The sequence below is a fragment of the Thermobia domestica genome, chromosome 8, assembly GCF_964235325.1.
Source record: "Thermobia domestica chromosome 8, izTheDome1.hap1.1, whole genome shotgun sequence".
Lineage (NCBI taxonomy): Eukaryota > Metazoa > Arthropoda > Insecta > Zygentoma > Lepismatidae > Thermobia > Thermobia domestica.
This window is the reverse complement of record NC_137461.1, coordinates 7,644,100-7,662,227: the sequence shown is the minus strand read 5'-3', so window position 1 is coordinate 7,662,227 and position 18,128 is coordinate 7,644,100. Positions and strand designations below refer to the sequence as shown.

At 36.8% G+C, this 18,128-nt stretch overlaps 1 protein-coding gene across 4 annotated transcripts in view; it reads left to right on the top strand.

Annotated features, from left to right (window-relative positions):
- The window catches only part of LOC145692671 (phospholipid-transporting ATPase ABCA3-like), a 354,108-nt gene that overhangs the window by 304,721 nt on the left and 31,259 nt on the right, over positions 1-18,128 (top strand). For all 4 annotated transcript variants that reach the window (XM_081768050.1, XM_081768051.1, XM_081768048.1 and 1 more), the window contains one exon: positions 10,859-11,115. In XM_081768050.1, coding sequence (XP_081624176.1) covers positions 10,859-11,115 — 257 coding nt within the window. The remainder of the gene's footprint in view (positions 1-10,858; positions 11,116-18,128) is intronic.

Sequence of the window (18,128 nt, the reverse complement as noted above, 5' to 3'; positions counted from 1 at the left end):
TAAGTGTTGTAACAACTGCAGTCGATACGGATACATCTTTAAATGTTTACGCACTACACGCCAAACAGTTGTTTGAGGCAATTGAAGCTCTTTGCTAACTCTCCTTGTTGACATTTGTGGCCTGTGTTGAAAACTGGTTCTAACCCTATCGACATCTGCCTCAGAAGTGGACGGCTTACCGGGCGATTTTTCTTTACAAATGCATCCCGTTCTGTTGAATTTGTCATACCACTTACGTATGGAGCTCTTTGATGGTGAATCTTTATATTTTTTGTGCGAAACTCGCGTTGAACACTAACAACAGACCAACAAACGTGAAACTTTAAAACGCAAATGCTCTCTCTGCACCAAAGGCAGCCATCTTGGACTAATCACTCCGCCACCTAGCGGATAAATTTTAAACTACTACGTTCGTTCCAAACAAAACTTGAGGATAATATTGAAAGTATTTGCATAGAGATTTCATTGTTGATAGAGTATTATAACTTAAAGAACGTTTCCTTATCGTTCAAATCATTTTGAATCACGCCGTATATCTATATCTATATCTATATCTATCTATCTATCTATCTATCTATCTATATATATATATATATATATATATATATATATATATAATATGATGTTCTTGTTGAACCATTTATATCTAAAAATATATTTAATGTGGCATCCACTCTTTTATGACTACTTGTACGGTCGTCGTATCATTTTCCATTCCTTCCCTACTCTTCATACTTCCAACTTGTAGCCACCGTTTGTCTACAGTGAACGTATACATTCGTCATTTTAAATTCTGTTTCTCATGCTCTTCATCTCCCAAGTTATCAAAAGAAGCTAACTTGCAAAAGTTGAACTGCTAGCCATAAAACACATGATATGTGAAAACGTATAAATTTTTAGTTCGCGTATATTCCGCGTGTAGCGTTTCGATGGAAAGCTATATACGTATATCGCAGACTGCGAATTCATAGTAGCGGCAATGTTGCAACCAACGCTGCTGTTGGTACTTTTAGCTGGATGCTTGAAATGGTTTTTAATTGTTTCATAGGAGGGAACCGAGAGAGCCAATTAAAACCCTCCCCGGCCACAAGTGATTTATGATTCTCTCTCTTCATCTGTCGTGGCTCGTGTGTGTGATTTCATTCCACGCTAAGTAGTTGTTTCATAGGTATTTGTGATATCATACCTTGGGCGCTGAGCACGTCAATCTCTGATTCACAATATATAAAAAATTGCCAGAAACTACTAAACCGATTTAAAAAATTATTTTCCTGTTGGAAAACTTATCTATTACCAGTGAGCATACCATATATTTATCCAGAAAAATGGCTCCCGGGCGCTAGGGCACTACTCTTGTTTTTACATATATTTAATAGAATTTTTTTAGAAACTACCAAAACATTTTGAAGAATTCTTTCGTATTTGGAAGGCATACCTAGTGTCGCTGATAATAAACTACATTTTATCCCGAAAGATAGTTTCACCAGTAGGAAGACGATTTGACGTAGATTAAGATAGATTATAGTTTATCCCGAAAAATAGGCTCTTGTGCGCTGAGAGCATATTTTTTCATTCATTATATAAAATAAATTTTCAGTAACTACTCAAAGGATTTTCAATTAATCGCTAATGGAAAGCTGATTTAATGCCAGTAAAGATACGTTATATTTTACCTAAGTAAATGGGCCTATGTCCACTGGCTGCGTCATTTTTCGATTCATTATATATAAGAACTTATTTCAAAAATTCTTTTCCTGTCGGAAAGAATGTCTAATTCCAGTTATGATACGCTATATTTTGTTCTGGATAATGTACCCCAGGGTTCTGAGACAGTCATATCTTGTTTCATTATATATATATATATAAGGAATTTTCATAATCTACTGAACCGATTCCAAAAATTCTTTCAGCTATGGTACAGCAACGCACTATACATAAACTGTGTGGCGTGTGTTAAACTTCCTTTCACGGCTTATAATTCAACTCAACTATATCTGATAGATAAAATAAGTGTCAATCTTTTCTTTGGTCAGCGGTTTATAGCAGAGCATGGTATACTACAGTGCATCATAGTTGGTCGTGCATTAGAGTGGGTCATCCTGAGAAGTGACTTTGTAGTCACGCTACTTAAAACTAAATATTAGATTCGTATTCAGCGCTTTCGAATCTATAAGGTCAGCTTGCTTTCAGTTTTATTATAACTCCCCAGGAAGAACTCTCCGGTCATGCTCTTTGTGGTGGACAAACACCGTGTGCGTGGGTTTTCTCGGTGTTCTCCCGTTTCCTCACACTTTCTTCATTCTACCATTTCATACATTATTCATCATCACCGTCTCCTTTAGCCTAACCGGCATAACCGTGGGACGTAAAACTCAAGGATTTCATTTCATTTTTTCTCTGGTCACACTACTAAAGAGGTTTACAATCGTGATCATCGCCTTTGAAACTATAATTCGTGCTTAGATTCGTACACTCCTCAAATGGTTTGTAAACAGGGGTTTTGTACGAACAATGAAAATTACCATAATTAATCACTTTGCTCCCTTAAAAAGTGATTCTCTAATCACGCCAATGAAAAAATAAGGTTAGATTCATAATCGGCGCCTTTACATCTGTAAGATCAGCATTGTTTCAACCTATCCAAACTTTCCATAGACAAAGAGCTCTAAAACAATGTTAATTATCTTAAATTTTTTTGACCCCCTCCAAAAAAGAAACTTTCTAGACATAGCACAGAAAAGTGACGGTCATACTTGTAATGAGAGTACTCGAAATGTAAGATATAAATTAGTTTTCAGTTGCCGGAAAATTGTTTTTATCGCCGTTACAATTTATCCTAATTTTACTCTTCCCCTCCCTCAAAAGTACCTTTCTAGTGATGTCAATACAAAATAAAGATTCGTGATCAGCACTTTCAAACTTATAACCTCTGTCTCGTTTAATGCACCCCAAAAATTTTTTACAGACAGTGATCTCTAAAAAAATGGAAATTACAATAATTTATCACTTTGTCCCCTCGAAAATAGTTTTCTACCATGCCACTGAAAAATATATGTAATCAATGTCTTGGAATCTATAAAATCAGCTTATCTTCATTCTCCCCAAAAGTTATTTGTAGTCAGGGACCTCTAAAACTTGTTAATTATCGCAAACTTTCGCTTTGACCTCTAAAAGTGACTTTCTAATGGCGCCTCTGAAAAATGAAGAACTTTCATATTTATAATCAGAGCGCTCGAAAACGTAATAGAAGTAGGATTTCCGTTGCTGAAAATGTGTTTTGCGGATACCATAATTTATCGTGATTTTTCATTTCTTCCCTGCTCAAGTATTTTTCTACTGACGCCACTGAAAAATAAGGCCAGAATAGTGAGCAGCAATTTCAAAACTATAACATCCATTCGGTCCCAAACGCAATGGCTTCTCACTTTAGAGGGGCCGCTAATAAAATATGTCGTAATTTTTATGTGTTCTGTCCTGTTGCAAACATAAGATTTTCTATTGCAAAAACTAGATTTCAATTGTCTGGTAATGAAGTTAATTTTGTCTTCCATTCCGCGATTCTCCTATTGATACGGTTATTATTTACAAATCCGGGTATAAAAAATTATAAGTTACACATTCGGAAATTCACAATTTATGAAACCACATATTGTTATCGGAAACTAGGAAAAGATTTAATTGATTGCGTTTGACTGCTTTATATTATAGTTGTTTGTTATCGTATACTGAATTTTATTCATGTAATAATTTTACGTTTTAGTCTCCTAACTACTCTGAAGATCAGATCTTACCCGACACGCGATATGTTAGTAAAATCCTTTGTAGGGGAGACCGGATCATATTGTGACAATTGTGACATTCTAGTTTCTTGTGACGCTCACGTTCGGCCTAAAATTATAATTTTTAGCATGCACATACTTCGTTCTCGTGTGCATAACGTATATCTCTCTTTCCAATGTAACTTGTCCTGAACTGGAGGTATGAACTGTGTTTTATGATCAATACAGTTTTAGCAATGTACACATATGCGGGTTAAGCTGTCACAATATATGGAGCAAGTTGTCACATGTGATTCTAGTGGCAGTTTCCAGATATAGGTAGATATTATGAATGTATAGTACGCGACAAAACATAGCCAATTTTTTCCTCGAAGGTCAGGATCTAAGGGTTTACTTGTCCCTACCATAAATCCTTCATTGCAACTAGGTTTCGGCGTTGCCGCTCCATCTCAGGTAGAACTGTATAAAGCTCTCAGTATGGCTAACCTCATTACGGTATTCATAGTAGCATCGTACAGCGTTTGTTCCGTCTGGCATCTGTAGCTTTTACAGCGTGATTGAAGAAATAGCCAGGCTTTGCAATCAGCCCACTTCATGTGACAATATATGAAAGCTATTATATTCTACTTTGTACAGCTTAAAACACAAATTACTTTGATGTTTATTATGTCGGGAAGTAATGTTATCGAATAGAGCAAATCTTTAAATTTTACTCCCGATCCCAGCCTTTGCATTATGTTTTCTTCCATAAATGACGTAAAGGCAATGCTCTAAATAGAAGAAGGGGAGTATGCGGGGTATACTTTCTTAGATCTTCCACGTTGGGCACTGCATAAAGAAATAGCAACACAGTTTAAAAACAGAGACCTTGCATTCTTGAATATTTTCAGTGCGTAGCTGATGCTTGTTGTATTGTGACATTCGGTAGGCACTGCCCCTTTATGTGAGATTGATTCTAAATTGCATGAAGGGCATAAACAAGAAGTAATAATAATAATAATAATAATAATAATAATAATAATAATAATAATAATAATAATAATAATGCAATTTATAAAAGACTAACATTAACGCATCACGCTAATTCCTAATAGTAAATCACGTTCATGCTCATTGCAATAATATAATGCAGTAATTTAGATTTCAGCAATTATATTTATAGCAGTTCGTTGGTCTGCTAACTAAACAAAAAGTGTATGCAAACAATTTAAGCTCTTAAGATTGAATTTAACCTATAATTAGTGCTTCAACTTTTCAGGTAAACATTATCCGCCCGATAACCATTGCGTTTGGTTTACACGATCCTTAGACCTGATAAACCCGTTTGACCCATGTTTCGCCTGCTTGGGCCGTTTGACCCGATAGACTCGTTATAAGTTCCTAACACACTATTTAAAATCATGACAGACTAAGTTTGTTTTCATAAAAACGGCGTTACCAGGCCAACCCTATTCATACGGTTCAATCGGGCAAACCCGATTCATACGGGTAAAAATAGAATATCGGTCCAACGAACGGTCCAGGATCGATTCTATTTTCCGAGCATTACGAAAATGCACAGTAACCCGAAAGGGCTCGGACGTAAAAACTATCATATTATTATTATTATTATTATTATATTAAAATTACTTACTTGTCAAATGACCTGTATATATTTTATTCCTATTTTAAATGGTTATTCTTGTTTTATTTATCTGCTTATTGGTTTGCAACACTCAGAAAGAATAGTTCGAGACTTCATTATTTACCCTGGCGACGGGGAGAGCGGCTAAGCTTTTGTAATACCGGCAACATCCAACTGGTTGACAAACTGCACGTGGCAGCTAAAAAATTTTATGACTTTTTTACTGCTGATAAAGCAAGTTGGTTTAGCTTTGAAAACCACTATAACTATTACTAATGCCCAAAGTAACTGTAAATGTTACCAGCATTAGCGTCTGAAAGAGAATAAGGACAGAATTAAATGAAAGGTAAAATTATGCTACTTAAAAGGGAAATAAATAAAATACGCCATTGAAAATTATGCATGCGTCATATGACTGTGTCCAATGAGCAGTCAAGTTAAAAGGATTTCTTCTCAACGAGACGGTCGGGTACTAGAGGTTTAGACACCTAAACGGGGTTTCATGGAATGCAATATATCCCATTCCTCCTACCATTGTTGCAAAACACGAGATGTGAACACCGGGTGAAATTCTGTGCAAGGGAAAGGCGTCAGAAGTGCGACTCCAAGGGAGCTGCATCTTTTGCCACAGGATACGCTTGCTCATTACCAGAAATGCCAACTTGGCTAGGAATCCAACCAAAGTGGACAACTGAGCCGGTACCGTGTAGAGAATAGCATCTTAACAAAACACGCTGAACCAGAGGATGCCTCGTGTAAACATTACTAAGACTAGTACGAAGTGAGAGCACTCTTAAAGTCAGAAAATATGAGAATACGGGGACATAGCATAGTCGACGGCTCCAAGAATAACCAGCAGCTTAGCACTTAAGTTCGATACAAACCAAGGGAGTCGCTAACCAAAGCGCGCAGGGCCAATGACAAACCCACAATTAACAGTTTCGTTTCCTTTCGAGCCATGTGCATAAATTGTGAGAAGTCAGCATAGTGTTGTGCAAAGAGCAAAATTCCTGCTGATGGCCGTAATCAGTCGTAGTACACTTACTGAAACACGCCAACTGAAATGAAACATGAGTACTGTGGAGGTAGCAAGGTGGAAAGGGAAGAAAACAATGGATAACAATGGGGTACATCAAGAGCTAATTCATCCAGAAGTTCTAATGAACAAACACAAAACGTCGTGTGATATGAGGTCGTACCACATAGCGACGATAGCGAGCATCCGCTTTAAGAACGAAAGAAGAAGGGTGACTAGGAAGGGGTTTTAGACGTGCAAAATAACGGAGGATCAATTCCTGAGATGATGAAGAGATTGTTCAAGTGCTTGAGCATCAACATACAAGCTAGATATAGGGCTAGCAGGAAAGCTCCTATACACAAGAAAATACCAAGATAAGGGACTGTATCCAGCTGACGTAGAACAGATGGCCGAGCGAAGGGGTAAACTACCCAACCATAATCCATTTTGAAGTGGATTAGTGTATGGTAGAATCGTAAAAGTATTGTACGACCAGCACCCCAAGAACGATGAGAAAGGATTAGCAAAATATTGAGCGCTCTCAAAAACTATATTTCAGATTGCACTTATGTTCACACCAAGTTAGTTTACGATCAATTGTAGGTTAAGAAAGCGAACAGTAATAGCAAACAAAAGGTGTGTTCCACGAAAATAAAGGCCAAGATCTGAAATACAGGTACATAACACAGAATAATGAACACACTTGATTTTCTCAGCGGAAAAAGGAAATTCAGCCTATGTCCTCCCCATGTATAAACGATTCAGCGTAAGTTGGAGCTGGTGAGTATATGTATGGAAGTTACGGGAACGACAATAGATGGTAAAGTCATCAACATAAAGGAGTGCAAGAACAGGTGTGGTAATATGAGACACGACATTATTCATGGCAACAGCAAATATCGTCACACTACCTTGAGAGACACAATTCTCTTGGGTGAAGCGATCAGAAAGAGTAGAGCCAACCCGTACCGTGAAATATCGCAAACCTAGAAACTGTTCTAAATTCATGGCCATAGCGACCACAATCCTCAGAAGTGAAATCTTTGCAGAATTCAAAAGCGCCAGGTAGTGCCATACGCTTTTTCGAGGTCAAGAAAAGGTAGCCACTAAATATTCCCTATGACGAAAAGCCTCTTGAATATTGGATTCCAGATGATAAGATAGTCGGTGGTGGAAAGAAATTGACGGAATCCACATTAGAAGATCGAAAGGAAGAAATTCCGCTGCAAGAACCACGCCAACCAAGATCTACCAGCTTCTCAAAAACCTTGAAAGCAAAGCTAGTAAGAATAATAGGCCAATAGCAGGAACTGCAAGTTGAAATCTTACCTTGGTGTAAAAAAAGGAAGGATATGAGATTCTCACCAAACTTCCCGAAAGTGACCAGTAAGCTGGACATGATTAAATAGAGTCAGTAAAGAAGCCTTCAAAGATGGGATAGATGGCATAACATATCTTAATGAATGTTATCAGGACCTGGAACTGTATTGTTGGTGGTGGGTAGAACATAGTCGAGTTCTGCAGTTAAAGAAGTTAAAGTAGTTTTGTAGAAGTTAAATTATATGGTTCCACATACGTAGCGTAAAATGATAATAGTTACGTTCAGCGTGTTGTTCGTAGCGACTGAAATCCACTGAGTAATGGGTAGAGCTAGAAATAAAGGCAAAATTACTACCTTATTCGTTCGCTATTTGCTTTTTATCAGTGAACAATACGTCATCGACAGAAGGGTTGGGATGGAGTGTGGTTCATCAGAGCCCGGCAAACGGAGGATTATCAACGAAACAGTAGCCATTGAACAAGATATTGTTAATGTAGATCCATTGTCTTACCAATAGCGACATTTTGCTTGTTTGATCAAATAACGGGAACGATCACAAACCTGACGATAATGACCTAAATTATCGGCTGTTGAAAACGTGTAAATAGACGAAGTGCACGACGCCGAGCAAGAAGACCATGATAGATTTCAGGGAACCACCAAGGAACTTAGTAAGAACCTAATCATCGGGAACAGGGAATAGAAGATTCATCATCTCCGAGAATACTTTGCTGAAATAGTGTAGTACTCTCGTCAAGAGAAAGACTAGAATCATCATTAAAGGTAAAAGGTTATAACTAAGAGGACATGTAGCGAATACTTTCTCAACGTAAAAAATTAATTTTTACATTAAGCTTTGTAGGGAAACCAAAACAACTATGAAAACTGCACTAGTTCATACCTAATGAATGAAAACAACAAAGAGTATGGTCATAACAAAATGAAAGAAATCATCAAACAAAAGCCTACGTCTCCAAGCAGGAGCACTGGAGACTTCTTACAGCATTTGCAACAAAATGTTTTAAAATTGTAAAAAATTTTCTTCCTTCATCCATCCAGATAGGTGTGCACATCCAAAGCTGCTCGGTGGTCTTCCCCTGGTTAAATGGTATTTGTAGTGAACTCTGTGTGAAACGAAAAAGGGGGCACCGTGTTTCCCGTTGCTGATACAGCAAGTGCTAGAGTTAATAAACTTCTTCTTTCAGCTCACGTAATAGATCCTACCTATTTGAAACCTTTGCGAGCAACAACACGGTTTGGATGTTGTAATGTTGAGATTCCCGTCTCAACCATGTTATAAATATCTGAGCGACGAAACTTGTAGCGTTCCACGAGAAGCTTTAAATGTTGAAGAATGATTCGACGTTTATTTTGTTGAAGCTGGTTGCGCGTGCAAGGTTGGTTACTTGGGGAGTTCTTATAGCAAGATCACCATGTCTTTCTAGAAATTCTGAACACAAGTCTGGGCCAACAACCGCCTTTTCGTCCCACGACTCCGGACACTTCTTTCCTAGTGCTTTTGCATTGTTGTGAAGCCGAATCGCGAACCTGTTTTGTCGTGAGTCCAAAGTAGATGTCCGAAGCTTGTTTTAGGTATGATACCAGTAAGTCTTCCTCGTATTCCTAAAATATTCTGTTACATGTTGATTAACTCAATGTAAATGAGCATTAGCTGGGCTGTAGTTCACCATCTGTAACAGGTACACAAAATCTTACAAATGTTCTGCGGTGGGCATGAATTTTTTAAGCAGCTTTATGTATTGATGGGGGTTGTCGTTTCTTTACGCGGCTCTTCCTGCAGCCAATAGGTCTTCCATTGGTGGTGCTTTCCTCTCTGTTTTCCTTTTGTATGTTCTCACGATCTGTGAAACAAAGAAACTCTTTACTAAACGAGGAATACATTGCTTGTATCAGACATAATACAAAGTGGGGCACTTTGTGAAGGTGACAACATGCCCCATCTTATTTGTGACAATTTGTTTCAAGCGTAGTCTTTCATATTTCTACAAAATATCTGCACCAAAAAACAAGGTAGGCACATTTAGTGTAGCTCATTCTGATGCTGTATTTCTAACCTACATAAAACACAAAAACATACTTGTTTATCAAGCTTTTACGAACACACGAAACAACAATTCCTCTACTTGAAAAATTTACACTAAAACACTGACAACAAAGCTCAACTGGAGCAACATCATTGTTCCCGAGCACCTCCGAACGAGTGATATTAGTAGTGGTATCTAGTAGGTAAACAAGAAAGCAACACAGGCACGGCAACATTTACGATTTTTCTAGAATTGATAGTGTGACAACGTGCCCCGGTCTTCCTTATATCTTTTTTTACCATGCCTTCATGTATTTTTTTTTTAAACTGGTATCATCTACAGTAAAGGGAGTATGTTGCCCTTAATCGACATGTGTAAGAGCAAGGGCGCGACACATCAGAATTTGAGGAATACTAACGTGTCGACATATCATCCAGAACGTATTGGTAGACGTTTTACTTGAGAATTGTCCTTCGTAGCGTGAATTGATTATTTATTTTCTCCAGAGAATCGACTATCATTGGCTAGCGGATAAGCCAATCAGTGAAAAATTGAAACATGTTATTTAAATCTTATAACGAAATAAATCAATCCAATATAGTACGTTTTATGAGAATTTCATATTTGCTATTCTACTTTCATAGTATGTGCATTTCCTTTTGAACTAGTAAACAATTCAAGAACGACTGTTTGTTGCAAGTTATATCTGTGTATAACATCTAGTTTTCCCTTTATATCCTTGATGAAGTTACTAGATAGCGATTATAAAGAAAGCGAACAATCGTACGAATTACCATGTCTAATAGAATGTCGTATAGTATTAGCTTCAAAATTAAAACTTGACCTGAAATTTAATGAAATAATGTACTCCTTATATCAATATTAACGGCGAAATATTTGCATCGTCTTTCAGCTTTTATAGTCTTATATATTCTAGGAAATTGAGAAGAAAATTATTATTGAAAAGATATTAAATGTATCATTACTATTGTTTAAGAAATATAATGAATATAGAAATTATGTTAAATTTTACTCTTCAGTAACCCTTTTTGCATATTGTTTCTGAAACAGGAACAGGAACTGACGAAGTATCTAATGAGCCAGAGATGAGAGACAACCTATTGGTTGACAAATTGGTGAAACGTTATTGGGGTTTCTATGCTGTCCGTAGTGTTTCGTTTGGAGTAAAATCTGGGGAATGTTTTGGTCTCCTAGGAGCAAATGGAGCTGGAAAATCAACTACATTTAAAATGATTACGGGAGAAGTAACACCTACAAGAGGAAAGACCTACATCAAGGAATACAGTTTGGACAAAAACAGAACGAAGGTGATATAATTTTATTTGTTTATTACTTTTATAATGAATGAAAGAAACATTTAGGGTAAGAAAAGAGACAGCATCATAAATATACGATTAAAACATAAATTCTGCTGATGATATAAATAAATAAATATCTAAAAGTACAATACACTCCTTTAGTCGTGGATAAAGATAAATATAACCTATTGATTGCGTATAACGAGCATTACCATTGTAGGAAAGTAAATTCAATCGTGAATATGCGAAGGGACGTATAGAGTGGCGCAATAGTAGTAACATCCATTTTCTCTGAAACAGGCTTTGATACAGAAGTTCCATTGTAAACTATTTAGGTCTGATTTAAAGGTATGTGTTTTACATTACTTCGAAATTATGACCTGTCTCCTGAAATGCGCCATATTGGATCGAAGTCAACTTTTTCTAAATGAAAAGGGTGTCGCCAGGTACGTTCAAGAACACCAGAAATTACGGAGAAATGCAATCATATAATTTGTTTGTTAATATCGGTAATGGTTTGCACCTTACAGTAGTTTGAAAGTTGGCAAAATCGCTGTACGTAGGATATAAGCACCAGCGACACTAGCGAGGAACATCGATTAATAAACAGCAATTATATCGGACAAAATTCAATAATGCCGTATATAAGTCATCAGTAGTATAAATCATCACAATATAATAAATGCTAAATAAAGAATTGTACACTACAACATGAGTATCTAATGTAGAATGATAGTCACATATGACAGAGAAGTGACCTTGAGGTATTTTATAAGTGCACTTCTTTAAAACATCAAACCAGGCAAACCATCAATAATGTAGCATGTTTTACAAATTGTATATCGTCGTATTCCTGTGAAGCGATGGTACTAAAGTTGCTTATGCACAGAACAATGACAAATGATAATGGTAGTGGAAGTTCGGGTATTATGGAATACCATTTTTGTTTCGCTTGTAACTGATTGTACATTGAAACAAAAAGGAAAACAAATATGAGCCTTACATATTTTCCTTTATTTATGTGTATCATGAAAGAAGTTTTGTGACAAGGGTGGGCAAAATTTATAATTTGTAAAGAAACCCCTTCGGAGCGTAATATGAAATAGTAATATTACGTAAGAGCGTAATATGGAATACAAATTTTATATAGAAAAGAAATGACTTTTTCGTTGAACACACAATGAATACAGTGATAATATATGAAAATTCTTAATTCCAACCCATAACTGAATGTGATTAATTTGCAAGATTTATAAATATAGTACTCTGCTTCAGGAAGGCCACAGTCATTGTGTGCTCACATTAAACATTATGTACACTGGACCCAAAGCAATCCTTTGTATAATCAGAAAATTTGATGTAACAAAAAATACACTTAGCATTGTTATCATCATAAATGTATGTTTAATTATCCAACCTCTGAAAAATATTTTTGTGATCGGAATACCAAACGGAATACGGAATACCATGCGTTCCATGCGGGTATTCCATATTGCCTTCTACACCATATTGGAAAAGAAAGAGCTCTTAAACGCATTCGAAGGTGCATATGATAATGGCCCCTATCAAATTATTACTCTGAATATCTAATGTCATCGTAAATAAAGAATTGTTTTTCTATTACATTTCAATAGGAAAATGCAAGTTGTAAAACACTTACCTGTAAAAGTTTTCACGAATAAGAAATCATATTTTAACGTCTACCAACACAATGAATGTCACAATCACAAGGCGACTGACTGTACAGCATCATAAGAATGTGAGGTAGTAGTTTCTATGCTCTCCGGTTGGAAGCAACACATCACAGGCGAGATAATGAGGTATTCCATATTATCCGACTATTCCATAATACCCGAACTTCCTCTATATGTTGTGCTGTTTTGAATAGATATGTTTAGCATAGGATTTATGTTCACTGGAGGAATTTCAATTTTTGTTTTGTCTTCCATATGCATAGCTATTGGGAAATACCATTCAAATTAAAAACAAATTTACATATTTGAACTCCAAAGTAGGAAAAATGTTGTTAATACTGTGAACGAATTCTTTAGTAGCTTGCTTTGCGTGGGGCTGGAGATTATAATACTAACGATGTCACTTTGCATAATCCGATTTTATAGCATTAATAAAGTTCATTAACTGTGCTTTCCAGACTTCAAGTTGTTCATAATGGTTATCACAAGTGAAGTGGTATGAAATTTGTTGTACAATTTGCTGTTAAATACTGTTTATATAGTGTACTTCACATTGATGTATCCATTGACCATATGATGCAATCCATTGACCATATGATGCAATCCGGCATGTATTTTTTAACAAGTGTTTGCTGTATTTCACTTTTTTAACAATGCATTTATAGGTGCGTTCTTTGGTACGGAATTAGATACATATTGTGTTTTTGTAGTGATCTTGATGTTCTGTCATTTAGACATTATTTACATGCTTCTCAACGTAGAGTGAAGCGAATTTTTCTTTCTACTTGTAATGACTTGAGTTGATTGTGAGTTTAACGTCCCATTCAGCAGAGAGGCTACATGAGACGTGGACCTACTGATTAACGTGGAACCCGAACCACATCAGCTCCCACCGTAAATCGAACCCGGGCCTCACACGCTAACGGCACGTACGCTAACCGCTTAGCCACGAAGGAGCTATATACTTGTAATGAATCTTATATGTTTCAGTGTTCATATTGAAAGCATGATCACACTCGCTTTTTGGTTGATATTTTAAATTGCACTTTCTCTAGAACATCAAAATTTTCTTCTATATCCAGCTTAAGCTATTAGTTAGAAATTCAATTGTTCCATCTGTAATTGCTTAGGTGCTATCTGATTCTTATTTATTTTTTCCTTCAACTATAACGTCTGCAACTGTTGCAAGAGATGCGTGATTTCTCTAATGACATTTCTCTGTCTGTCTTTGTTGCCTGCACACTTAAACAGACGTTGCCTGCCTTGTGACCAAGCGGTTAGGGTACGCGCCCATCGCGTGGGAGAAAGATCACGCTTCACTGCAGGACGTTCTATGGTTCGGATAATACATTAAGTAGTAGGCCCATGTCCCATATACCCTCGCTAATAAAGAAATACTAAACTCAAATCATATAAAAGGATTGTTACTAAGAATTTTTGTTTAAAAAAAGGATTTTGCTTTTTCTCAAACGGCACATGCACCAGGCACCAGAAACATCATAAATAGCCAATATGTTTCATACCGCATTATACAATTCTGTACTACTTTGAGTCGTAGTTTTAATGTGTAAAGCCACGACCCTTTTATGTTTCTTCTTCTGTTAGGTTAAAAACATCGAGTTTGTCAACATTCTAAGTACTATAAAATCTAGTTTATTCCCGATATAAACAAACAAATAGAACTATAATTAGTCTATTACACTGGTTGGGTAAATCTGTTGTTGTTTGAAACTTCAAGTAGCTCTCTTTACCTTTGAAAGAGAGTTAACAGTTATTAAATATCCAAATATGCTGGATTTCAAATTATCGGTCATCATTCAGAAATGTCATAAAACGTTGTCTTCCGAACCAGATTCACATCTCTCAAGACTTGGAAGAAGCATCCGTTTGCGGAAAACTTTGTATTCTACCTGTGGAATCATACTGCAAATTCATATCCCACATTCAATAGTCAAGTAACCGTTCTTATACCTCTTGTGTATGTTCTATTCAAATTTTACTTTAATACGTTATATTCATTTCTACTACATATCTGTGGGTTTTTTTTGGGAGGTTTGGTAACCCACCAGGGAACATCCAGTGTTTATTTGTTAGGTTCTGTAATTAATAAATAACTAAATGGTTATGTATATATTGATAGTAATTATTCATAATAACTATTCGCTTTCTGAAAGTACTGGAGATGTTTAAGAAAAGCCTTTCAGTCTCCTCTTAAACGAAGGGAAAATCACAACGTACACCTCCTCGTGGGAGAAAGCTGGCAACGTCGTGGACGGATAACGTAGGTGGGGACAGACAGAATCCCGGGATAAGGAGTCAGCCCTTACCAAGTGCCAACGGCCTTTTCGGAAGGCGGATGAGCGGGTGGAGGTCAGGGCACCCTCTTGAACTTAGGAGAGGAAACTGCTCTAAAAGGCGAATGAACCACGAAGTGGTCAACAGCATGGAGATGTGGCAAGGAAACAGGAATACTACCATATTATCTTTCTCCTAGAAGGGACGAAGGAGAAGAACAAATATAATGATGGATCTTCCTGAGGTAAAAATTTCCGGAGGTAAAATAGTTCCCCGTTCGGATCTCCGGGTGGGGACTACTCCGGGAAAAATCATCAAAGGAAGAAATATTAATAACAATAATAGTTTTTATTTCAGCATATGGTCCTGGAACGCACAGACTTTATGACGTATTGAAAAACTTGAAAATTTGAAAATGGAAATGGAAAAATGTAAAGTGAACGTAGTTGGCTTAAGTGAAGTGAGGTCAAAAAGGGGAGACAGTATCAGGAAATTACACAATATTCTATTTGAGTGGCTTTAAGGGCGAGAATGGTGTCGCGATAAATGAAGAACGGAGAAGCAAGAAGTGTAACCAAAGTGGAACTTACCAGTAACCATTGGATATTTGTAAAACTAAGTGAAAAACCAGTGGATATTGTGGTAATACAAGTATTTATGCCAACAAGCGACCATGATGACAATGAAGTAGAAGTTCTGTATGATGAGACTAGCGATATACTGCATCAGGAGGGTAGAGATAAGGTCAATGCCATACTAATGGGAGACTTTAACAGCGGAGTAAGATAAGAAGGAGCAAATAAGGTGGTAGGACCATTTGGACTTGGTAGAAGAAATCAACGGAGCTAAAAGCTTATCGACCTCTGTAGGCAAAATATAGTGACGAACACGTAGTATAGGTAAATTGGGGTTGAAGACGGAAAAAAATATTAGAAAGCAAATTTTCATTTTTACACGTTCTATGAAGTTTCCTGATATTCTCCAGAAAAATCAACAAAAATTCCAACTACCTGAAACGACGTCATCAATATGAAGGCCACGCAACTACGACTACTTATTCTTCTGCAGTAATATCTCATCACAGAACTAAGATACAAACTTCGTTTAGGTGCCAAATTAAAGATAAAGTACTGTTTAAGTGATTTGTCTAATATCGTCCTCACGTGGTGCCGCTAAATTTAAATATGGAGGTTATTAACTTAAATATTAATTTTCTCCGTTTAATTTTATTTATTTTCTTGTAGCTTCAGGGATGTAGCCAGCAGTTTTATCTAGGAGGGGCCAGTTTTCAAGGGGAGCCAGCTATAATGTACGAAACAAAAAATGTTACAGATCGTGCTTCTGAGACCTGAAAAAACGGAAAATTTCGGTTTAATTCCGGAAAACTAAAAACACTGCTTTCTAGCTTATTATTATTATTATTATTATTATTATTATTATTATTATTATTATTATTATTATTATTATTATTATTATTATTTACTTATTTAGTTTTTTTATTTTTATTTACTTATTTTGGTTTTTCTCCATAAATTATGTTCCAGGCAGTTTTTAACATATTTAACCAAGAACTACTGTCTCGGACCAAACATTATGCATTTGTGCATAATATTTCAATTAAAGCCCTTGTACAAAGAATCTATCTATAAAGGTAACCAAAGAAATTCTGTCGCTTGTCACCCACCACCTTCGAACGTCGATAGGTCACCTGGAGCTAAGACGTACCTACAAGATCATAAATAGTCCCAATCAGCATCGACTACCTTCTGCCAAAGTTCCGGAAGGCCATGGATTCCATCGCCGAAACACTTGGTTGGCCGTGAAGCGAAGGAGATACTAATTACATTTTGCACCTCTACCTGGGATATGAGCTGGCCTTCACTAAGTTCATTGCCAAAGGAATGCAGCAGGTGATAATCGGAGGGTGGAATGTCCGGGAAGTATGACGAGTGCAATACGTTGCCTTCTGGCCCGGAGTCAAAGCATGTCGGACCCATCGACCCAACTTGTAGTATTTCAATAATTGATGGAGGTGTCGTCGAATGGTTTCTCTCACACTGAATTGTAGTCCCAGTTCCTCACATGTCTGACCACTGTTCGTCTCAATGTTTGACTGAAGATCTTCATTTTGTGCATGTGTTGGTCTTCTGGCACGCGGTGCGTCTTCCGGTGTTTCGTCACTGTCCTTAAACTTGATAAACCACCGCTGTACTGACTGCGTAGTCATCACACTCTTACGAAAGACCTGGCATATCTTTCGCCCCGCTGAAGCGGCATTTGATCCAAGTTTGAACTCGTACAGCATACATGCCCCTATGACGCTCTGTTCAGGTCTCATGTTCACCCTGTCCTTACTCAAGTTGATGGTGTAACTGAAGTGCCAAACCAAGTAGTATGTTGGATATACCTACACCAACAACTGGCCTTGACCATGTCTTCAATCGCATTCAACTCACGGTTTGAGGGCCAATGGAACACGGTCTTCAAAACGTACAGACCTTTCTGGGTTACCTTTATACATAAGACTTATTTTCTTTGAAATTGTACTTCATTTCTTTAATATTTCCTCACAAAAATATTTATTTATTATCCGTGACTAAAAAGCACAATCATTTTATTAACAAGTGTATTTCACTTCGTGCTTTACACCAAGTAGCATTAAAAAGAGCGAATGAAATCCTAACTGAATACTTAAAAGGAAACTTTTTTCATCAAATTTTTATTCTGATAAAAACGTTTATTTTAAACACTACGTACAGCACATAAAAATATAATGTATTTACTAATTAGTTGAGTACCATTGCTTTATGGTAGTATAAATGTAATCAAGAAAGTTCTCTCGTTTTCTGTGAAGGTTTGTGTTCAATTGGTCCTCTCACAGCGTGAGTTGAATTTGAATGAAGATAAGGCAAAGGTCAGTTGTTGGGGTGGGTATATACAACATACTACCTGGTTGTGACATTTGAGTTACACCGTCAACTTGCGTAAGGAGATAGTAAACATGAGACCTCCACAGAGCGTCATAAGGGCGTG